Source organism: Carex rostrata, chromosome 9, assembly GCF_964058835.1.
Source record: "Carex rostrata chromosome 9, lpCarRost1.2, whole genome shotgun sequence".
NCBI lineage: Eukaryota > Viridiplantae > Streptophyta > Magnoliopsida > Poales > Cyperaceae > Carex > Carex rostrata.
This window is the reverse complement of record NC_135926.1, coordinates 10,917,961-10,944,541: the sequence shown is the minus strand read 5'-3', so window position 1 is coordinate 10,944,541 and position 26,581 is coordinate 10,917,961. Positions and strand designations below refer to the sequence as shown.

At 29.8% G+C, this 26,581-nt stretch overlaps 1 protein-coding gene across 1 annotated transcript; it reads right to left on the bottom strand.

The window, feature by feature from the left end:
• Positions 1-15,825: 15,825 nt before the first annotated feature.
• Positions 15,826-17,056, bottom strand: LOC144559395 (lachrymatory-factor synthase-like). Its single transcript, XM_078308413.1, has 2 exons — positions 16,714-17,056; positions 15,826-16,230 (listed from the first exon to the last, which is right to left on the bottom strand). Exons 1-2 carry the CDS (start codon positions 16,980-16,982, stop codon positions 15,987-15,989), a joined length of 513 nt encoding a protein of 170 aa, XP_078164539.1. The 5' UTR covers positions 16,983-17,056; the 3' UTR covers positions 15,826-15,986.
• Positions 17,057-26,581: the final 9,525 nt, after the last annotated feature.

Sequence of the window (26,581 nt, the reverse complement as noted above, 5' to 3'; positions counted from 1 at the left end):
GAGTCAAGTGGTCAAAAAATATTCAAAAAATGAATGCATTAAAATTAATTTATTAACCTTCTAATTTTGATCGCTTGACTTTATACTAAATTAATTCGAATGTTTAAAATTTTTACATGTAGACACATCACTTATAAGATAAGCGGGTTTCAACATATCGGATTCATTATTTGAAGTCGATTCGATGGGTTTTAGACTTGAGTTCCCCGAGAAATTTGGTGAACTTAAGAACACCCTAGTTCTACTCTATAATATATGCATATAGGTAAAATTTTAAATTTTCAAATTCAAAATGTCGAGTTAATTTGCTCATTAAGTTGACTATATATTAAACTTGTAGCATATCATTTTTTTATTATTTTAGAATTTTTTACTACTCTTTATAATTTGTGAAAGATGGTCTTTTTCGGCATGCCAATAATGCATCAGTACGTGTACACATTTTTTATTTTTTGACCACTTGACTTAATGTTAAATGAATTCAATATTTTAAGAATTTATATGTAAATGAAGCTCTCAATAAAAAAGATCAGTTTAAACAGTTTGAATTTATCGTTTGAACATTGAAAATAAATATATGATTTATAAATATATACTCTGGTATTTTATATAGGTAGTGGAGCCTGACTCCAAAAAAAAAATATTAATAACTTAATATTGTTGACAATGTTTTTTTATTAAAACAAGAATAGTTGACCACCTAGATCTTGTCGATCATGATTGAGATTTGAGAATATAATAGATTGTTTGATTCGACGACAAGATCCAGCGGGCCGGACGTTATATTTAAGAGGAAGGACATTGACACAAATCCAACCCTACAAGGTAACATGGGCAATTTCAAGGAGAGATTATAGAAATTTATAACAATATAATGTTGTTGAAGAGGGATCCGATTAACACAATTTTGAGTTATCACAAAGTTATCACAATTATTTTTTATATTTTAAAAATTTAAATTGTCAATTCAAACCGTTCAACATAATCTCCACAATAAAATGTGTTTGCATATCAAATTTTACATTTTGTTTGAATTTTTTTACTATTTATTAAGTATTTTACAAAAACTAGTCAAATTCAGACCATTGAATTTTCTACTCATCTTAATAAATAGTAAAAAAAAATTCAAAAAAAAAATGTAAAATTTGATATGGAAGCACATTTTATTGTAGAGATCATGTTGAACGGTTTGGATCGACGAATTGAACTTTGAAAATGTAAAAAATAGTTAGAGTAACTTTGTAGTAACTCAAAATTGTAGTAATCAGATCCCTTCGAATGCTCTTAATTAACGTTGATATAGGGCATGAGCTGATCAGAAAACAATAAGCCATCTTAACTCTATTCTTATTAATATAAGTTTTTCAATATAACAGTAATTTGATAAACAAAAATAATTATCATATGTCAACATAATTTCGAAACTACCGTTTTGGAAAATATGATTAAAATATTAGAGTGTAGAGCAAAGAATAAGACTTGGGTGCGAGTGCTATAGATAGCATAAGGTCATCCGTGCTACGGTCTAAAAATCTTATTTAATAAATTTCAAATTTTGATTTAAGTAAGTCAGTAAATTAGTTATATAATGAATTTGTAATATATCAATTTTTACTATTTTTGAAATTTTTTTACCATTTTTTATGATTTGTGAAATATGACAAAAAAAGCCTAAAATATTGGCAATTTTTTTTATTTTTAACTCAATTTTTTGCCATCTTTCATAATTTTTAAAAGTAGTAAAAAAAAAATCAAAAATAGTAAAACTTGATATTCTACAAGTTCATTATATAACCAATTTACTGAGCTACTTAAATCGAAGTTTGAAGTTTATACGATAGATTTTTGAAACCGTAGCACGGATGACCTTATGTTAACCATAGCACCCAAGCCTTACTCTAGAGCAAAACTAGCGTGTGCTATGCTTATTAGGGTATATTTGGTTGCATAATAAGAATAGCTAGAGTAACCAAATCAAGAATAATTATTGTTTGTCTTATTAGAATAGCCAAATCTCAAAACTCCTAGGAATAGTTTATTTTAATAAAATAAAAAGTTTGGATTCACTATTCTAGCTATTTTAATTCAACTAAACACCAAATAGACTATTCCGAATTGTCTAATCTCAAGAATAGCATATTCTCAATCCAACCAAACATACCTAAGACTTAAGATCTATTTGATTAGTTTCAAACGATGAATCCAAACCGTTGAAACTGACATATTTCACGAGTGATGTGTATAGATGTAAATTTTGAATTTTTTGAACTTAGTACTACAAAGTGTTAAAAAAAATGATGAAAATAGAGTTTTATAAGTGATTTTAATACTTTTTTTTTATCATTTTTGACCGCTTGTTTTACACTAAATGAATTTGAAAATTTCAAAAATTTGGATGTATACACATCACTCGTAAAATTAATTAGTTTCAATGGTTTGAATTCATCGTTTGAAACCAATCGGATGTATTTTTTTTTTTATGGTTCAATCCGATGTATTTTAAAGGTTATGTTCACCAAATTTTGTTAGTCAACATAACACACGCTTAAATGTTGCATAAATTATATTTCTGTGAAAAATAAAAAAATAAAATAAACGACTGAGTAGTTGACAACACTCAATTATTTCGAATAAGAATATTATTTTATGTAAGATTTAAACGGAGTTGTTTCCAGTGTTTTAAAATGCGGCCGCATATGCGTATGCAGTTGGCAGCCGTGCTCAGAATGCCCATGCGGTTTTTCCATGCGGCCGCATATGCGGTCCGAATATGCAGTCATGCGGATTAAAAATGCGGCCATGTGGTCCGAATATGCGGTCATGCGATCTGAATATGCGGCCATGCAGTTTTTTCATGCGGTTGTTTTGATAATTTGATTGTATTTTAATTAAAATTTATATTAAAAAAATCAAAAAATTATTGTTAGTTATGTTAATATGTGAAAATAAATTCAAATATATGAATATGAATATATATATATATATATATATATATACGAGTTAGGCTGGGGTGCTATGGATAGCATAGTGGCCTCTATGCTACGGCTCAATATTCGAGTTTTCAAAATCCAAACGGTCGATCCGAACCGTTCATCTTATTCTCCATATTAATATCTGCTTGGAGACCAAATTTTACATTTTTCTGAATTTTTTTACTATTTATTAAGTATTTTACAAAATTGTTGATCCAACGGTGGCTGCACAAAACAGTAAAACCGTTGGATTAGCGATTTTCAAAGTGGCTTAATAAATAGTAAAAAAATTCATAAAATTATAAAATTTTGTCTCCAAGCAAATATTAATATGGAGAATAAGATAAACGGTTCGGATCGACCGTTTGGATTTTGAAAACTCGAATATTGAGCCGTAGCATAGAGGCCACTATGCTATCCATAGCACCCCAGTCTAACTCTATATATACATAAATTTTTATTTTAAAATCCGCATGAAAATTTACATATGCATCCGCATATCGCATATGCAGTATGTAGTGACCTTCTGCATGTATGAACAAAACCGCATTTTAAAACACTGGTTGTTTCAGGAGTATTAACCTAGATCTGAATTTCAATTTCAGGTTGATTTGACATGGTGGAAGAGGTCAAGCTCGGACTTATTATTTCGAATCAGACTTGTCAGGCTGCATTTAATATGATAGCCGATATGACATGCTATTTTTGTCGGTTCAGATCGATTTTGGTGGAATTTAAAAAGCGTCAACGACTTGTCAATAAAACCAACCCGGTCCGGTCTACTTCAAAAAGAAGAAGATCACTATTGTGAAGAAAATTGGTCATATCAAATCACGTTATATGTTTGATTCGTGTGTCATGTACATATTGTGTGACGTAATTATCTATATAACGTGATTGTCAATTTTCATATTAATTATATTACATTAGGTAAATAATTTGATCACGTGATCAGGTGATAAATTTTGTGATAAATTTTTTTAATATTATTTTTAATTATAATATATTTTTAGTAGTTATTTATTTTTTAGTTATATTTTGTTATGAGTGAGTCTATGGTACTATGCATATCACGAGTTGTTACCGTGCTATGGCTATATATTCGAGTTTTCAAATCCTAACAGTCGATCCGAACCGTTCATCTTATTCTCCATATTAATATGTGTTTGGATACCAAATTTTACATTTTTTGAAAAAAATTTACTATTTTTTTAGATATTTAGAAAATCACTTGATCTGAAAATTCTGGACCATCCAAAAACAGTGATTTTCAATAAATCTAAAAAAATAGTAAAAAAATTTCAAAAAAATGTAAAATTTGGTCTCCAAACACATATTAATATGGAGAACAAGATGAACGGTTTGGATCGACCGTTAAAATTTGAAAACTCGAATATAGAGCCGTAGCACGGTAACAAATCATAATATGCATACGTGTGATCAAATTACGACGTATTGGTCACGTCATATCACATTTTTCCTTCACTAACCACTAGCCAATGCTATTAATTAAACTTTAATGAAAATGATGTAAGATCTTTTAATGACACTTAATGTTATTTATTTCCTAGGCATAATAATTCTTACGTTAAATATTTGCTAATTCATTTTTACAAAGGTACATCAAAACTTTATTTATTTTTCTTTCATTTATTAAGTTATCATAGTACTTGAAAATTAAACTGATGTATACAAGTATAGTGTGTATTACTTTTTTTTTTTTTTTTGCAATAAAATGGAGGCCACGCCTCCTAAAAGTATATTAATTTTTTTTATTTTAACATGCAGTAAATATAACAGTTTTAAATTAGTTATTTGAGTTATGATTTATTACATGTTTTAAGTGGAATCTAGCTAACGTAAACTTTCACGTATATTGTAATTAATTTATTAAAAAAACATGTTTCATTAGATCTGTTGTAATTTTTTCCCCTGATAAAAAAGAGAAAATAAAATAATTTGTATGTATCTACGTATATTCCATTGCTTAATTAATTACTTTTCAACTTGTGTTATTTTTCCATGGTAATTTAATTAATCTCCTGTAAATCAGTAAATCACACCTTTCAGCTAACATCTCCCTCAGCAAATCCTATCTGCAGTAAATTACTCCTTTCCATTTTAGGTACTGTTCCACTGCCAGGCGGGAACGGGAACGGGAACGGGTCCAATTTGAATGGTCGAAGCACTATTCCCGTGGAAAAAAAATTCACTCAGGGCCTGTTAAGTTTCCAATTGAGAATGGACATGGGCACAGGAATTGAACTGAAAAGTACTGAACTGAATTTTTTTTTTTCCATGGAAACAGTAACGCGGCCGAACAGTGCCTCAGAGTGAATTTTTTTACCCACGAGAACAGTAAATGGCCGAACAGGGCCTTAAATTGTATGATTCGGGTTGAAAAGGAAGTAAGAGGATCCGGATAGAAAAATGAAGATTTTGTACGAATAATGATGCATTATTGGCTTGTTAAAAAGGACCATCTTTCACAAATTATGTAAAAAAATTCTAGATAGTAAAAATATGTATACTACAAGTTTAATATATAGCCAATTTAATGAGCAAATTAACATATTGAATATAAAAAATTTAAATTTTATCCGTAAGCATATGCCAATATAATTTAAAATTAATATATATTTGTAGTTTATTCAAAATAATTAGTAAACAAGTACATAATATAATCTTTAATTCATATTTAATATTATCTTACAAAAATACAAATAAATTGATAAGAAATATGCATTTTTTTTTTTGTATTTCAAAAGCCCCTAAGCACATTACAATACCAGTAAAAACCCCACTGACGTACTGGTACGCTGCATTTGATTACAAGGTATGTTCTAGGAACTTTTTTTTAGCAAACATGCATGCTAATTAACTCAAATAACCTCCCCAAATCCTGTCATAGTGTTAGTAACACCAAGTGATTAAACAGAGGGAAAGTATGACCTAGATGATCCCGGAGAGGGATTCGTATCCTTCCAGGTACTGTAGAGGATTTCTCTCATTTTACAGTTTGTGATTAGGAGTAACTTAGGGGACAGTATTATTGGATTTTGAGATTCATGCTAAGTTAAAAAGAACGGTTCATATCCACTAATTGTAAAATATTCCCTTGTCAGGTAATGAGAGGTTGTGAATTCCATGATCTCACTCATTCATCCGAATTCACATCCTCTCAAATACCTAGAGATAAGGGAATCTTTTACAATTACTAGATCTAAACTGTTCTTTTTAACTTGGCACGAATCTCAAAGTCCAAAAATAATGCCCCCTATTGTGGCCCGAATATCAAACCTGTTGAAATTTAATCTCAAACCATAAAGTGAGGGTGATCCTCTGCAATACCGGAGGGGATACAGATTCCATTCATCCTACCCAAGTACCCAACTTTGCCACTTGAAACTTCTGTTGATTTTTTACATACTCCATACTTGAAAACATTCTCTAAAGGCTGTCCAGCCAGGTTGTAATGGAGGGTGCAGAGCAGTGCACCAATTTACCAGAGATTTGCAATCCAATAAGAAGGCACATTCCACAATTCCCAGGGCTGCTGTGCGCTTCATGGATTCCAGCAGGGCAATGGCTTCGGTCTGAACCGCACTATATGCACCGCACGCATGGCAGCAGAGCGATACTCAACTAGAACACCATTTTTTAGGATGGCAAATAATTAAGGACCTTGTGTAATCTTACTGGCTAAAACATGTATCTAGCTCAAGGTTCTGAATAGCGATTATAATGTTATAGCTTTTAAAGTTTGAAAAAGTTATAGCGTAATCATAACTAGTTATTTAGAATCATTATAAAAGAAAAACGGTTAATAATAGCGTTATAATTTTTGAGTTCCGAAAAAACTATTGCGCAGCTATTGTGTAGCGATAGCTAGCTATTTAGAATCGTCATTTAGTTTAATTTCAATTATGCTATTTTTTTTGGCACAACATGGCATTTTGTTGTATCTTACTCTTGGTCTTGTTTTTTTTCTCGGTCATATCACACAAGAGATATGGGATCAATTGATTCTCATTTTTTTTAACTTTTAATATTTATATATATTTTTATATATTTTAAAGTAAAATATTATAGTACTGTGTAATTGATTTTTATTTTTTGAAGAAAAAATTTATATTTGATCTCATTCTCTAAAAGAAAATTTTATATAATTAATTATATTTGATTTTCATAGTTTGAAAGTCCGTTATATGCATATAATATATGACCGAGTAGAAAATGTGAAGTCTGAACATTTAAGCCCTCTCTCATTCTGACCTGGATCTAGATTCGATCCGATCCGACCCTATGAGCCTCCGAAATGAGTAAATTAATGTGGGTCGGCCAGGCCGTCAACTTTTTTGGTCGATCATCCATAATTAATATCACGTGCTTTGACTATTAACTATTCGCTTTTTTCTTGCTTCCTTTGTGTACCAATGTATATATGGGAGATATGGTACGTACAGTCATGAAAGATTGTAAAAAATGGCTTAAAATATTAATAATTTTTTTTTATTTTTAGGTCATTTTTCATAAATCATAAAAAATAATAGAAAATTTTCAAAAATAGTAAAAATTAGTACTCTACAAGTTTATTATATCTTCATTCTATTATTAAGCACGTTGGGTGTCCGATCCGCCAACAGCTATGATTGAAAGATGAAATTTCGGATTTGATCTCAGCTCTCCAATTACATAATTTGTCTTCTTTTAATTAAAGACATCTGTTTTATGTATTAAAGTCTAAATTTAGTTAAAAACATACTCACCACATGTGTTGCCACATGATGCGTTACAATTAAAATTGAAGAAACTCTGAAATTTAGCAATATATTTATCCGTTTCCTTATTTCTTTGTTTTCATATTTCTCATCTTCAATTAGGGGTGTCAATGGTACCTTTTTAGCCGTTTACCCGATTCGTATCGTATTCGATAAGGCGGGTATGGGTTAGGTTTTTTTTTCCTTAGCTTATTGGGTATGGGTATGGGTAAGAATTTTTTTTCGTTAAATAAATGGATAAGGGTATGAGTAATGACTATTTCGTACCCGTTATCCTATAGGGTAATTATAAAATCCAAATATATATTCAATTCAATTTTCAACCCACTTAAATGTATATTCAATTCAATTTCCAACCCACTTAAATGTATATTCGTGTTTTTGAATTTTTATTCTTTATAAAAAAATAATTTAGTTGGAATTGATTGCACATTTATTTTATTTTTTTATTAGAAATGAACTTATATATGTGTTAAAATGAATGAGTTTTTGATGTATAATTTGTAAAATATAATAAAACTAATTATTATATTAGTATTATCCATTATTAACCCGCTACCGTTTCGTTACCCGATAATATTAACAGGTAAGGGTAAGGTAGGGTAAGATCAATTTTTAATGGGTATGGGTAGGGTATGGGTAAGATCAATTTTAATGGGTATGGGTATGAAAATGTCCACACCCGACCCGTACCGTACCCATTGACATCCCAATCTTCAATTGAGAAGACTCCACCTTTCATTTTCTTATTTATTTGTTTCCTTACTTCTTCGTTTCTATACAGATCACAATGGAAATCAATTTTTTTTTATTTCCTTATTTCTCTATCTTTGTTTCTATACATATTATTGTGGGTAATTTAAAATATATTTTCAATATAGAATATATCAATGTGTGTGTGTGTGTATTCTAAATTGGAAATAAAGAAGAAGAAAAATATAAATTGGAAACAAAGAAGAATATAAATTAGAATGTGTGTGTGTATATATCCTATACATACAAACGATAACACTTTTTATTTATGTTTTTTGATATCATATTATATGTCGATATTGAATTGTTGTACAATATTTGATATTAGATTCAAATCGAGCTATTATTTGACATCATTGGTACTTAAAATAAAGAATCATCACATCATCAAATTGTTATGAGAGATCACGATTAAAGTTTATTAAAAATACAGAATCATATAAATTTTCTATTAACACGTGTCTTAATTTTTGAATAATTATTATTTTCGCTGATATTTTTTTTTATAATATGTCCTCATTGCAACGCATGGGTATGATACTAGTAACTAATTTTTTGAGCTACTTAAATCGAAGTTTGAAGTTTATACAATATGTTTTTGAGGCCGTAGCACGGATGACCTTATGCTATCCATAGCACCCAATCCTTACTCATATATATATATAGACTTATAGAGAGAGAGAGAGAGAGCCGACATTTTTATTTTTACCCCATTAAAAAATCATTTTAATAATAATAACCAAAGTTTAGCAACAATTTTAAAAATACCCCACCCGTGGAAATTTTTCACGGGCTGGAATTTTAATTCCTTTTTTTTTTTTATAAAACAAAAATTTGTTTTTATTTTTTGTATTGAAATATTAGAAATGTTGGATATATTTCTTTGAAAATAGACGGAATACAATATAATTTGATTTATTAGAAAGACTGTAACAAATAACCCGGATCAATATTTTTCAGGTCGGATTTTTCGCGGCTGTAAGAAAAATTAATATATTTCTGTATGTGTTATTGGAAAAAAATAAAAATGCTTAGATTCTGAGTTATTGATCCCGGTTCAAAAGTCACTTCTATGTAATCTAGAAAATATTGTGATCCTTCTAAGACATTTAATTTATGAAAAGTTGTATCTATTTTTGAAAAAAAAATAAAAACTTTAAGTTATTTAATAATTATTATTCAAAAAGAATTCTCAAAATAGATACAACTTTTTATAAATTAAATGTCCTAGAAGGATCACAATATTTTCTAGATTACATAGAAGTGACTTTTGAACCGGGATCAATAACTCATAATCTAAGCATTTTTATTTTTTTCCAATAACACATACATAAATATATTAATTTTTCTTACAGCCGCGAAAAATCTGACCTGAAAAATATTGATCCGGGTTATTTGTTACAGTCTTTCTAATAAATCAAATTATATTGTATTCCATCTATTTTCAAAGAAATATATCCAACATTTCTAATATTTCAATACAAAAAAAATAAAATAAAAAAAAATTTCTGTTTTATAAAAAAAAATGGAAATTAAAATTTCAGCCCGTGGAAAATTTTCACGGGCGGGGTATTTTTAAAATTGTTGCTAAAATTTGGTTGTTATTATTAAAATGATTTTTTAATGGGGTAAAAATAAAAATGTCGGGAGAGAGAGTGAGAGAGACATGGGAGTCTTTGTTCATGTGCACTTGTTGGTTGTTTTTTTTTTTAGTCAACACTTGTTGGTTGTTATGGAAACAAAGAAATGAGTGTATTTTAACTTGGAAGATGGTGCCGGCACAAATAATTGTTGACAGGGTCATTGTTGAAACAAAATTGTGGATGAAGTGTTGTAATCTGAGAACAAGGATGCGTGATTACACTCTAATTGAAGAGCAAGATTAAGGAAATTATAGAGTGCAGTCATAGAATGGATGTTGATGTGGTGTTTGTTTTAATTTTTATTGTTTATGTTGCCTTTTAATAGAAGTAGCCTCTGTTTTCTATTTTATCTTGAGGAGGTTGGAAACTATGATATAAGGAAACTTTTTAATCTTCAATAGAATTAATATCTGGTAGCCTCTCTCAGGTTCTTGAAAAAGAGAGAGAGAGGAAGAGTAAGGCTACCATGCTTTGTAAATTAAAGTGTGTATTTTAATTTGTGGTCATATCTCTAGTTTCGAAGTTCAAATAGCCGATTCAACCCGTTAGATGTTTAATCTATATTAAAATGTGTTTGGAGACCAAATTTTATATTGTTTGAATTCTTTTTACTATTTATTAAGATGGTTTGAAAATCGCTGATTTTATTAAAATTCTACATCATGGAAAAGCAGCGATTTTCAAACCATCTTAATAAATAGTAAAAAAATTCCAAAAAATATAAAATTTGGTCTCCAAGCACATTTTAATATAGTTTGGAGATCTAATGGTTTTGATCGACTATTTGGACTTTAAAAATCAGAAAACCGAATCGTTTGTTCTGGAGGCTAGGAACAAACGTTTTGAGCTTAGCCCACCTCTATATATAGAGAGGTTGGCTATTCTACTTCCATAAGCATATGTGAGTATATGCTTATAACTCGTTTTTGCATTTCCAATGTCCAAATGGTCGATCTGAAGCACTTAAGATGTTCTCCATATTAATATGTGCTTGGAAGCCGAATTTTATATTTGTTGGAATTTTTTTACTATTTTATTCAGAATTTTTTAAAACAGGGTTTCTCATAATTTTTTATTAATTTTTTTTAATATTTTTTATGACTGTTTTGAAAAGTTCTGAAAAAATAGTAAAAAAAATTTCAAAAAATGTAAAATTTGGTCTCTAAACACATTAATATAGAGAACATGTTGAGCGCTCAGATCGACCATTTGGATATTGAAAATGCAAAAACGAGTCATAAGCATATGCCATCATATGCTTTTGGAAGTAGAATAACCAACCTCTATATATAGATATATATATATATATATAGAGAGAGAGAGAGAGATGAGCTATGGTGAGTTGCGAAGTAAAGCGACTATTTTACTTCACACTCATATTTTATGATTTTAAAGTTCAAAACATCAATCTGAACCGCTCAACATGATCTCCATATTGAAATGTGCTTGGAGACCAAATTTTATATTTTTTATAATTTGTTTACTATTTATTAAGCCACTTTGAAAATCGCCGATCCGGTGGTCCAGAAATTTTTACTGTTTCCGATTTTTAAAGTGGCTTAATAAAATAGTAAAAAAATTACAAAAAAAATATAAAATTTGGTCTTCAAGCACATTTCAATATGGAGATCATGTTGAACGGTTCGGATCGACATTTTGAACTTTGAAAATAAAGATATTGCGTGAAGTATAAATGTGTTTTACTTCGCATTCACCGTAGCCCATAGCTCTCTCTCTCTCTCTCTATATATATATATATATGACGAAAGAGGTTGTATTTTGCTATAGATCAAATTAGAGTGTGACGTGCTTACTAAAAGGATTTCGTGAACACAACTTCAAAATTTTATTGGATTGGTCTCAAATAACGAATCTAAACGTTGAAATTCATTTACTCTATGAGTGATGCATGTACATAATTTTTTTTTGAATTTTCGAATTCATTTAGTACGACGATCAAGCGGTAAAAAAATGAACATTTTATATGTTAGTTTAAAAGTTATTTTATGTATTCATAGATTAAAGTCAATCTGATAGACTTTTGGAGTTGTGCTTACCAAATCCTCTTAATAAGTACATCACACTCTAGCTTTGCTCTTGCTATATATATATATATAAATTGTAAAAATATAACTTCCGATAACATCATAGTAATTTGATTCGGGTGAAGATCTATTAACATAAATTAGTTTTAACAATTTTGTTAATTTTGAAAATAAATTATAATTCTGAAATCCGACAAGTAAAATATAATTTATTTTTTATACACTTAATATACATAAAAATAATAAAATTTTATGCAAATTGCACCGTTTATTAAATGACATGAAATTGCAACGGTCCACATTTAACGACATCTGATGGGAACTAGGTGTGTTTCGATCACTCAAGAATAGAGCTATTCTTGGGTTAGCTCCACTATTCTCAAATCTTGGTGATCCAAACACAAATTTGGAAATAGGATTAGCTCAAGAATAGCTCTATTCTACTAATCCAAAGAAATGGTGGGTTAGCAAGAATAGCTCTAGTGGGGTTAGTGATATTAATAAAATATTTGATTCCTCTCAATTAAAATATGTTTAAATATTAAATTAGTACTAAATATAATATAATATAATATTAGATCAGTATTAAATAAAATATTTGTGTAAATATTAAATATAATATAATATCAATTTAAAATATAGATTAGTATTAAATAAATATAATATTAAATAAAATATTAGATTAAATATCATATCGTAGTCATTTAAATAATAAATATAATATAATATTAGTTTAAATATTATATTAATATTAAATAAATATAATACTATATTAGATTAGTATTAAATAAATATAATATAATATTTTTTTGAATATTAAATAAATATAATATAATATTTTTTGAATATTAAATGTAATATAATATAACTTTAATTATTAGATTGGTATTAAACTAAATATTAAATTAAATATTAAATTAAATATTAAATTAAAAATAAAATAATATTAGTTTAAATATTAGATTAGTATTAAATTTAATATTAAATTTAATATTAATTTAAAAATAAAATAATATTAGTTTAAATATTAATATAATATGATATTAATTTAAATATTAGATTGAAGTATTATTGAAAAATATGATGCTATATATATATTTAACAAGTCATTATAAATATAAAAGTTAGTTGAAAAAATAAAAACAAATAAATCATTATTATATTTCTTTCCTCCATTTGCTATTCCTAACATACAATCCAAACAACATTTCTACAAATTCGGAATAGCCAAAGTTAGTGCTATTCTTGAATCCCTTGGGTTAGCACTATTCTCAATCACTAATCCAAAAATCGCTATTCTTGAGCTATTCCTTGCACGATCCAAACGTACCAAGATTTTGAGAATTGTATGAAAATTGATGCACAATCAATCTATAAGGAAGACAACATGTTTTTAATATTTGTTTCTATTTTTCAAAATTTTCCTTGGCATAATTTGAAGTACTGTAAATTATCAAAAGAAGGGGGCGTCAATAAATTCTAACCCATTTAATTGTATAGGTAGTTCAAAGCTAGTGTTTGCTTGTTCAACAAATTATTAATCCTCATTATGCATTTGTCGTGAACTAAAAATAAAAAAATCATCGTAATAATTTGCAGAACACCAGTCAAATGATCCCTTTGATAATTAAGGACAATTAAAACCATATAGCAAAATTACAGTTGGTTAAATTTGGGATTGTGCTAGTTGTCTTGGGCAAAATTTACCCTACTCAAATTGATCTACGCAACAAAAAAAACAGTACCTTGGTTGTGACACGCAATAAATTCACGAATAATTTGCATTTTCTTCGTTTTTTTTGACATTTTCGAATCGAACTCCGGATAAAACGTGAATAAAAAAATATTCATCAGAAAAACACAAAAAAAAAACACGAATTTTTTTTTTTTTTACTTCTTTGTTGTACCGAATCTTTTCCGAATTATACCCGAATCATAAATTTTTGATACTGCCGAACCGAATTGAACCCCAACTATTTGTTTATCACTATGTAATGTGAGTGGTGACAAAATGCATCACATATTAAACCGCACAAGCAGGGAGATGAATCAAAACCCTTTTATACAGACATGGAAGTTGGAACCATTAATATAAGCTACTTCCAATGGATACTCCTATGTTTTAGCCTGTACCCGGAGGGACCATGATGCATTAATATAATAATATACATGTACTGTGAGGCATTGAGATTTGAGATTGGAGACGTGCATCAGTGCATGTATAACGAATACTGCACAATGTATGAATTAAATATTGAGGAGGGTTCAAATGCCTCTATTTTTTGTGTCTCCATCATGTCTTCATTTTTAAAAACTTTAATAACTCAAAATTTAAATCTTAAACGTCAAAATAAAACCGTTAAATGTGATCTATGTTATTTTCTCTATGTGTCCATAAAAATTTATCACATTTTGATTTTGCTTTTATATGAATCAATAAGATGAAAAATCAACGTCTAGAAATTATCCACATTGATATACATTTTTACAAGCTCAAGATGACAACCAAAACAAACTTGAAATGTCATCATTATTTACACTTGCATAGATAAAATGATGTAGTTCATATCCAACGGTTTTATTTTGAATTTTAAGATTTAAATTTTGAGTTATTAAAGTTTTTAAAAATGGAGGCATGATGGAGGCATTTGAACTCTCCTCTTAAATATTTATGGTATCTTAATATAATAATTGAATGGCTTAATTTTTAGTTGTTGCAGGAAATAAACCAACATAATTTTAGTTTGTAATATAGATAATTGTGAATACTAATTTATATTATGTTATGTTGATATTGAGAAACCATAAATATATATATATATATATATATATACTTGTAGTCGTAGAACTTGTTTTAAGAAGTTCAAGGTCAACCCCATATGTAGGTTATTAATTATGGAATTTACCATCCTGATTTTATAACCTCCGATGAAAATATTCTCTTTTTTTGCACGCTTAATCTATGAAGAGGAGGGTTCCAACATCTCATGTTTTTCATACCTCATCATGTCTTATATTTTATATCTTCATTTCTAAAGTTTAAACCAGTGTTGTAAAGAACGTCCGTTTAGGCCGATTATTCGTTCACGGCGACCAAACCATTATGAATTTTCTCGACTAATCGGCCGATTATTTCCGATTATGACCGATTATTCTCGATTATTTGCTTGGCGGTACCATGTCCGTCCGACGACCGCATAACCGTTATTTACAACACTGGTCTAAACTATCAATAATATCGATATTAAAATATATTTGGAGACCAAATTTTATAGTTTTTGAAATGTTTTTACTATTTTTTCAGATAGGTACAAAATCATTGTTTTTGAACGGTCCGAAAACAGTAATTTTGTACCTATCTTAAAAAAAAATTCCAAGAATTATAAAATTTCATCTCTAGACATATTTTAGTATGAATATCATGTTGAGCGGTTCGAACCGACAATTTGAAATTTGAAAAAGAAGATATTAAATATGAGATATGATGAGGTATGAAAGGCATGAGATATTGGACCCTCTTCATCAATGAATTGAATGTGTCCATCTTAATTATTACTTAAATGTTTGTGAAAATTAATTAATGATTTAACAAAAAAAAAGGTACTTGCACCTTCTATAAAATAAAACAACGTTATGAAAAACTAATTTTAATTTATTTCCAAATTTCACACATACAATAAGTCATATAAATATAACATAGTCGATCATATATATATATATATCATTTCACACAATATGACATGGTGAGATGAATGCATGCAAGATCACTTGCATGCATTCATGTATTACTATTCATTTGTCTTTAGGTAGTTGTGAGATAACATCATCTACCCTTGTTGCCATGCCTATAAGGCCAGCTTGCAACCGAGCAATCAATGCTTCCTTGGTTGTTCCCTTTATCGGCTCTCCCTCGAACGACCATTCGAGTTTGCATCCTTTGTCGACGTCATTTAAACCGGCCTCTTTTTTCCAGTCTAAAACCCTAAATGTAGCCGTAAATTGACCAAACCCCATATTGTTCTCCATCATTTTGTACCTAATTGTTTGTATGAACAACAAAAATTGCGGTTAATAAATTAATATGTGCAAGTTGTTTCTCATCAACATGACCGTAAGTTGTAAATCATACTGCAACTCAGAAATTTGAAAAAAAAAAAAAAGAAAAAAAAAAAAAGAAAAGGACAAGATAACAGAAGATGGTAAGGAAATTTAATAGTGGGGGCGTTATATAATTAAATGTTCATTTATGACAATTATCACCAAAAGAAAGAAAGAAAATTGTAAATATTTATTTTCTTTACTGGATAGTCCATGGAATATATATAGATCAGAGATGAAATCCCTGGTCAACATGCAATAAATAAATTATGGTTAAACTTAATCTTGGTTTTTAAACAATGCAGTTTTAGAATAAATAAATAAATAAAAGACCGTTGACAACAAAATATATTTTTTTACTGTTATTTTTCTTTCTTTTTTATTTTTGCAAGACAGAAGTATATATAATCAATTAAGTTACCTAAAAGTATGGACTATGGGATCAAAAGAGAGAAGCTCTTCATCGGCCCAATCAGCCGGAAAGCCGTCCTCCTTATCGAGGCCCTGGCAGTACCGGATACAACCCGGTACACCAACCGTCCCGCTTTTCTTGTAGCAAATTTTAACGCCCGGGTGCCAGCTGTGGAAGTCGCAGAAGTTCGATAGCAAGGCCCAAGCCTGATCGACAGTCGCCAGGTAGACGGTGGCGGTCACCTTCCCCTCCATTTTCTCCATTTGAGGTTGCTCCATTGAATATATTGTTGAGTTCTATAGAAATTGGTTTTTGACTGTTGGAAACTTGGAAGAGAGAGATGGCTAATTTGTGTTGAGGATGTCAAGTACATGCGGTCCTATTTATAGAGTTGCAATGAAGAGATGGAATGGGGCCTTTTATATTGGGCTTTTTTACAAAGCTTTTCCTTGAAAATGATTTCTTGAACTGATCTAATTAATCTGTGCTGCAGACTTTGTTATATTTTCTTTGAAGATATACCCCATCCAATTATTTTCTTTTCTGACCAACCAACCATAGAATAAGTACACATCCAATCAATTTCATTATTTTGTATATATTGTTTAGATTCATGTGATTATTTTTCTCAAATATTTGGATCAACAAATAAGCTGTGAAATAGTTTTTTTTTTATTAAAGAATTCCTGTATAATTCAGCATCTTTTTATATGTTATTTTTTAAAATTAAATATGTATTTTTTTTTAAAAAAGACAAGATTTTGTGTCAATGCACTAATCTCGTGTTCTTTAAGCAATGCAATAGTTAATTGGATAGGTTTTGATTGGACTGCTCGTGCAAACTTTTTTTAATTACAAACATATCTGTTAAAGTTCTCGCATTTTCAAATTCACTTATATAATTGAATTTATATCGTAATTTCCCATTTTAATTAGTTTCAATAATCATAAAATTTTAATAAATAAACATATCTATTTTATAATTACATTTTACCATTTTAAACTAATAAATAGAGAAATCTAATTAAATATTATATATTTCAATGAGTAATGACTAATTTGAAATTCTTGGTAAATTTTGAAAGATTGTGATTCATTGAATCATTGATAGTACATTAGCTTGACAATTTTAACCATGCATCATATTTTTTTGAATGTCCAATTGTCAATACTTTTTATAATTGATGTTTTATTTATTTGTTTGTTTTGTGTTCTTATTTTCTTCTTGGAAGTATATTGAGCACCTTTTCTTTGTTTTCATGTATATTTTTTTCTCTCTCGAGAACCGGCTAGTTTTTGGTCCACTGAGTAAAATAATATTTTCTATGCATGTGAGAGATTGTAGGTAAAAGCAAAATTAAGATTAAAATATATGGAAACCAAAACATCATCTTTAAAAGTTATTCTAAAAAAAAAATATGTATCACATAAGATAATAAGATAATAAGATTATTCACTATTTGATTTCATAAAAAGAAAGCTAAGGAAAAATAAAAAAATTAAATCAATGCACAGAGTACATATAAAAAATAAATAGAGAGGCTAATACATATACAAAAAAAGACATTCAATTAAGTTTCAATATATATGAGTAAATTTTTTAATATAACAGAGGAAGCTAAGCACTCTCTAAAAACATACTGTAAATCCGCTTCTACTTGACAGCTACTGTCAAGATTTCAAAAAAAAATTCGCTCTACTTGTAGGCTTGAATTCAGTTATAAAATCTCATTTAAATATTTAAAGTTGAAAGGCTTAACATCTATTTTGTCCAAGGTTCTAAATAGCGATTATAGCGCTATAGTTTTTAAGGTCCGAAAAAGTTATAGCGCAATCATAGCTAGTGTGTTTGGATGAAGACTTGGGTTAGTGAGAATAGTGAGTTAACTCTAATTTGAGATAGTGAGCTAATCTAAATTTTAGCTGAGTTAGTAGAATAGCATGCTAACCCACAAAAGACAAACAAATAATAGTTCTTTTTTCTAACCCGAACACATCCAAACGTAAAATAGTAGTTCATAATAGTAGCTAATTCGGATTAGCACTATTCTTTGCCTCATCCAAACGCACCAGAATCATTATAAAAAAAAAAAAAACGGTTAATAGTATTATAGCTTTTGAGGTCCGAAAAAGCTATAGCTACATAGCTAGCTATTTACAACTCTAATTTTGTCTAAAAAAATCATCTCTCTGTGTATTTTTTTTCTTTCTCCATCTCCTTTGCAAACAACATGCAGCAATAATAATTCATCAAAAAGTACTTCCACATGGTTCCACTGTATGCGATGTTGAATGCCACAGAAGAAAGTAGATAAATAACAAAATCAAATTAACTTCTAATTGTACCTCTTTTTAAATGTGGCTCTTAATTCAAACTCAATATGCAATTTAATAAGACTTTGAACACAGATGCGGAATCCAAATTGATAGATCTGCACTGTAGATTGTCAATTTGATTATTGATACGACTAGCAATAAATCGATAGATCTGCACTGTACGTAGATTGACAATTTGTAGATTGTCCTTTATAAATCAAAATAATATCTCATGCATGACATATGTAGTTCTACAAAATTATATCATGGCATCTCCAAGTTGCATTCCTTTCTCCGAAAGAGAGCGTTTCAAAATATCTATAACCAATGACGGATTTAAAGAAGTTCAAGGTAGTCACTGTTTATCTTTGAATTTAAAATTTTTATTAGATTTAGTTGTAAATTAAACTTGTGTCTATTTCTAGATGGACTTGTAACTATTCTTGGATCACGTGTCGTGCTATGATCAATTTATATTTTTACGTGTCATACTGTGTCGTAATCAAAATTATAAAGATGATTACGACACGTTAGTTACGCTTTGACCACATACACGAGATTGGATTGTTACGTTTAGTCATATTCTATTTTTTTTTTATAATTTATGTTAGTTTATTCAAGATTCACTATTTGATCAAGATTTAACGGTCCTAATTACACGTGACTCACGTGACGTGCCGCGATTAAATCTTTCGCATGACGTGTCATGTCAAATTTCCGTAAAATGCTCACGTCACGCGAATGGTCACGACACAGAATATGCAAATCACGACACGTGACTGACACACGTGTCGTGCCGTGACGTATCCGATCACGCCATAACTTTTTTAAATTCCTATTCGCTACTTCGCTCTTATTCACCAATAAAAAAATTACACTATATTATTTGTAGTTTGTGCCTACTCCTAAACGAAATCCTGAATCCGTGACTATCTATAACAATATAAATACTAATTTGAAGCCTTCTAAACTACATGCTGGATGCGGTTGAATAATTTGAAGCCTTCTAAAACTGCATGCTGCATGCGGTTGAATTTAACATGCTTTTGCCATCTTTACTACAATTTCACATTATGACCAAAATCTGCTGACGAAATTATTGAAAAAGTGCATATATAATTAGAGGAATCTACCAGTTAAATACAACACGTGGAAAAAAAGATAATATACCAAAGCCGCAAATAAAAATGAAAACAAAGACGGTCAAATAAATGTGCAACACTGTCTGAAATCCTAAAAAGGATTTAAATTGGGTCGTCACAACAAAAATCCAAATCGGCTCTCCTAGAGCTATCACAATCAAGTACAAGTTGGTGATCCTTTTCAGTTTCCTTTTGAACAGTTCTGAAAGCCACTTGTTAAACTTTCTCCGTCATTAGTTGGTTTTTCAAGGACAAGCCGCATTCGCTGCTCCAATTCCTACCACATACGTCACAATCACATGGAAAAAAAAATGAAAAAGAAAAAAACAGACAATATGAACCACCGTCAGTTGACAATCTACTTCTTAATAAGAAAGTACCAAAAATAGGTATGTTAAGATTGAAATATTGTATTTTAAAATACCAAAAGTATGTATGTTAAGATTAAAGTATCGAAAAATTGAGAACAATTCTCTATGAATTTATCATTTACTATAAAATTTGAAAACCAATTAAATACACATGTAGTTAAAATATATACATTGGTTTATATTTAATGATGTCATTCAATAATAAAATATGGTTCTATAGTTTGAAAGCAGAGAAGCATTTCCTGTGTTGAGTGCCTTGGGTTGGTGTTGGGCGATCCCCTGGAATTTTATTGCAATCATTTGGTTTAATTTCTTTTGGCAAGTGAATATTGGAAGGAAAATATAAAAGAACAATGCACGTTTAGGGCCTGTTCGGCTGCACGGTGGGAATGGGAATAGAAAAAGTTTGAACTGAAATTTACTGTTCACGTGAGAAAAAAAAAATTCAGTTTGAGTAAATTTTTTTTTTCTCACGTGAACAGTATTTTCGGAATTACATCTGAACAGGCCCTTAATATGCAAACTTGACAAGACAAATTATATTTTATTAAGTCTAGGCATGTCTTCTCTAAGTAAAGCTTGAACTTGACTTTGCAATATCTAAATTAAATATCCTAATCAACCCATATAGGTTCATCTTCAGCGTATCTAATTTTATATCTTATTTATATAGGCGGATCTTTTTTTATAAAGGTTGGAGTTCAAATAATAGAGTAGAGTTAAAATGCATCATTAATTTTGTGCTCTAATCACATTTCACGTTCTTTTTTTGTATTTAAAGTTCAATCAGTCAATCTGAACTGCTTAACATGATTTTCATGTTAAAATGTGTTTGGAGACTAAATTTTACATTTTTTGAAACTTTTTTTTTTAAATATATACACAAAATAACTATTTTTAGACAATTTTGAACCATCCAAAACTGTGATTTTGCACATATCTAAATAAACAATGAAAATTTTTCAAAAAATATAAAATTTGATCTCCAAGTATATTTTCGCTGGAAGATCATGTTGAGCGGTTTGGATGACTGTTTGAACTTTAAAAATGAAGATAAGAATATTAAGCATGATTGAAGCACAAAATCAATGGTGCATTTTATAAATTGGCTTGTTGACCTCAATTGCTCACGTATTAAACTTGAACTGAGTCAAACTCATTTGAAGCATTTTATAAATTGGGCCGGCCCATTTTTTATAAATTTTGAGGTTCAATTAAAACTTTGTCGGTGCAATCTATTTTTTTTTTTAATCTAATACAAAAGTATATTCTCAAATTTTAATTTTCTTTCTTTACTTCAATTTCCATTTTTTATTAATTCAACTACTCAATGCAACTCGAATCTGGGTCCAGATCCGCTAAAGTAACTCAATTTTTGAGTTTTGATTCAAATCGTCTGATCAGAATTCGTGCAAATCTGTCTCGAATAAAATGCACATAATCCCTCTAATATTTGTACCAGACCAGATCGGATGGTCCTGATCCAAACACAAAATTTGGGTGACTTTAGGGGTTCCGAATTCCTCGAGTCTATTGTCAATTTTTTTTTTTTTTGGAAACATTGTCAATGGCCTATTGTCAATTAAGGTTTAAATTGAAATCATTTCAAATGCTTAACAAATTAAACCCAAACTAACTTATCAATTCGATAAATTTACCTAATCAAACTCAAACTAGCTCAAGTTAGATTCGTTGACATTCCTATAAGATTCTACGATCTAATAAAAATATATTATTTTGCTATACATTATTGGATGATAGCGGCCAACGGGGAACCAAATCTTAAATTTGGTTGTATTATTTTAATATTTTTCCGTTCGAAACTGACAGTTTCGGCTAAAATTGACGAAACAAGGCCAAATTGAATCTTTCGGCAAAGACGACCGTAATTCCATCCATGTACAAACTATACAAAGTATTAAAGCACCTTTGATTAGGTAAGAAAAGACATCTACAACTACAACCAAATTTACATATTTCTCTGAGCGGTGATTAGTTATTTCGGTTCGGTTGATTCAGTTTTCAATTCGATTTAATTTAGTATCTTCTCGTCTACTGCTTCGTGCACAAGAGTTCGATATGGTGTCATCTATCAGAAGGGACATGATAAATATGCGCACAGAAGTAACAATCACTAAGTTTCTATTATTATAATCAAGGATAATCAAGTTTGTATCCACCGGATATACATTCTTTGTGTGTTTTTATTTGTTTACAGCTGAATGATTTCAAAAACATTCATTGTTTATATTATGTAACAGCTAGTTTGTAACTCTTTGAATCAATGCAACCGTCTACGGACTTTCAACCAAAAAAACAGCTACAACCAAAGCTTTTCGTTGATCACCTTTTGATATAGGCATGTTCAACATGACATCTATAGACAAAGGCGTATTACATATACACCTATATATGTTTGAATTTGGGAACTTGTATATATATAGAGAGAGAGAGTTGGACTATGATGCATTGTAATGTATAGTCTCTTTTGTACATTGAATTATAAATTATCGAATTCAAAGTCTAAATAACCGATCCAAACCATTCATCTTATTCTTCATATTAATATGTGTTTGGAGACCAAATTTTATATTTTTTGGAAATTTTTTACTATTTTTTTAAATTTATTGAAAATCGCTATTTTCAGACAAATCTGGACCATAAAAAATAGCGATTTTCAATAAATCTAAAAAAATAGTAAAAAATTTCCAAAAAATATAAAATTTAGTCTCCAAATACATATTAATATGAAAAACAAGATTACCGGTTTGGATCGGTTATATGGACTTTGAATCCGGTGATTTATAGTCCAATATACAAAAGAGGCTATATATTGCAATGCACCATAGCACATCTCTCTCTCTATATATATATATAGAGAGAGAGGGGTTGGCTACGCTACTTACATAAGCATATGAGGATATATGCTTATAACTCATTTTTTCATTTTCAAAATTCAAAAAGTCGATATGAACCGTTAGATGTGATCTCTGTATTGAAATGTACTTGGAGACCAAATTTTACATTTTTCTAAATTTTTTTTTACTATTTATTGAAATGTTCTTGGAGACCACTTTGAAAATCATTGTTCCAACAGTGGCTTAAAAAAATAATAAAAATTAAAAGCTACTTTAAAAATCACTGATAATGTTTTGCTAAGTCAATTAGTCGGCTTCTAAAGAAGACTTTTTAACATTGTTCATGACTGTAGCATTTTGAAATTAATATAAACGTGTATTGCTCTAAAATGACATTTCCGTACCATTTTGAAATTGGATGTGTTTTTTTTCATTAACCATGAGTATTGTGCTATAATGTCAGGATCCTTTTGAAATTTAAATGTGTTTTTTCTCCTTTAACCATGGAAATTGTCCTAACAAGATCGATGTTTCACACAAATGAGGAAGTTATATTGAGTTCACCAACCCTATCCAATCTAGTGCACATATTTATTTTTCTCACGATTTGTAAGAAATTTTACAAATTTAAAACTACGAACTTCTTTTACTTTATTTTTTCTTTAAAATGCGATCAATGATGAAGTATTTTTATAGTTATATTTGGGTCATTGTCTTTTTTTTATTATTTCTTGATGTGATATGTATAAAAATTTGAAATGTTAGGTTTAAAAACTTGTGCGCGCCACTAACGTCAGCTATAAATGCTCTAGCGACTTTCTAAAAAATGGCCATAATCAAAGGTAATTAAAATTTGGTCTCCAAGCATGTTTCAATATGAAGATTATATCAAATAATTCGGATTGCATGTTTAGACTTTGAAAACGAAAATAAAGATGTAAGATATAATTAAGGCACGAAAACAGTAAGACATTTAAGCCCTCGTCTATTCGAAATTTCCAATGACCCAATAATAAAATGGTTAAGTCGGACTCGTCAGGGCGGATCTACGTATATATTCTGGGGAGGGGGGGGGGGGGGGGGGGGTTTGTGGTAAGCCACCCTATGATTTTAAAATTCTTAATTATGTATATTAAAATTTAATTAAACTTTTGACTTTTTTGAACTTTTATATAATCTAGCCCCCTCCATAAAATAATAAATGTGTGTTAGTAGTCTAGTGGTTTGAGTTTTAGTTGGTATGAGTAAGGTCATGGATTCTTATAAGGATGTAGAGAAATTATTTCATGAGGATTGGGTTTTTGAGTTGTCCGATTTTTGTATGGAAGGGTATAAAATATGGATTCAAATCTTCTTATTTTTTTCAAAAAAAGGAGCATCCACTTTTTATTTCATCCAAATCGTTCAAAATTCATCACACAGTTTCAATTACTTTTTTTTTTATATCAGTCCAATCTATTGAAACGATTCAAATGTAATTAAAGTCGTGTGATAAATTTTGAACTATTCAGATTAAAAAAGAAAAAAAAAGCTACTCTTTTCTCAAGAACAAAAGAGCATATTTGAATCCATAAAATATAAACTGGATTAGGGCCTGTTCGGCAACCCCATTTCACATGGGTATTCTAGGGAAAAATAGAGGTAATGGTATTTTTATCTATACAATATTCGGTAGCTTGATAAAATATCCATTATTGTATCCATTTTGAAACCCACCATGCTCTTTACACTAGCTTTTGTTGAAAAAAAAAATTCACTCACACCTCCGTTTTTTTTCCCAAGTTGACTTGTGGCAGCACTCAAATTAAAAAGATGAAATTGTACTAATCAATGCATATTTAAAATTAACTTGTACAACGCATCACCATTGTAAATTGTGTATAATATTTTGTTATAAATTTTTTGTGAATTCTTATAAAATTGCGGCATCACTATTGTTATAAAAAATTTCGTTTCTAATAAGTCATGTTCACACAGAATATATGCTACAAAGTTTCGGTATAGCAAGTTATACCTTTTAAACCTTTGTTATACTCTGTCAAATCAGATAGCAAGTGTACTATCCTATCGATGAGTATGCTCAGGTATCGATCCACAGGGACGGAAGAAAACGACCGGACTTATCCTAAAATGACTCAAGATTCTAGAAGTGAGAGAAATTGGTTTGGTTTAGTTCTAACAATTTTACTGATTTATGACAAGTTTAAAAGACAATAAAAGAGAATTAAAGTTGTTTTCAATTGATAAAAAGGAGTTTCCAGGGTTCATATTTCATTTATGTTCAGTCCCAAGGCATACGGCCCGTACAGATTCCCGTACGGTCCGTATGGGACCCCAAGTTGATGTTGCAGCTACTGTTTTCTGCGTTGATACTAATGTTTAGGGTTTCTATTGACCGGATGTAGATACCTAACCTCAACTTTCGCATTTTGGCCTAGTACCCAATTACCGGACTCAAATACTTCCCTCTTAGATGCGTTAAACCTCAACTTTCGCATTTTGGCCTAATTTATATGAGTTACTTGTCAGTTTACTAAAAGTATCCAAGGACTTTCGCCTCAAGGAAAGTTTCACATTTCGGGTACTCATTGGTTTCACCCTACTTCATATACTTTATTCGGTTGGATTAAATGTCATAGACTTGGCTCCTAACACTTAGATGTGCATATTCATCTAACGGGATGACTAATTAATTCAAGCAAGCACAAATAAAGCAATCAAAATACTACACAACAAGATAAAAACAAAGCATTCAACACAATACCCAAGTAACATACAAACAAAGCCAAACTAGAAACTACATCTTAGCCCTAGAAACAAAGTAAATTAGCTACTCATGTTCACAAGATAACACAAATAACAAGGGATGAAAGAGTTCATGACAAAACAGTGGAAAATCCGAAGATCCGTTGCAAACTCGCGTTGTTCATTTCTCTTCCTCCTTTCTCTTCATATCTCACCTCCAGAAAAATCCTCTCTCCCCTTTCCTGCTGTGGAATATCTCTTTTAATGCCTCAGATCACGCCCCCAGAGGCTTCCTTTTTGGCCTCCTTAAATTATGCTCATTTCGGATTCCAGCTGGATTTTCTGAATTAGCGTCGTACGGACCGTATGCCTGTGCTTTGACTCGGAGACTTTGTGCCTCTGTTGTGTAACCTTCTATGTGGTTGGACAGATCTTGTACGGTCCG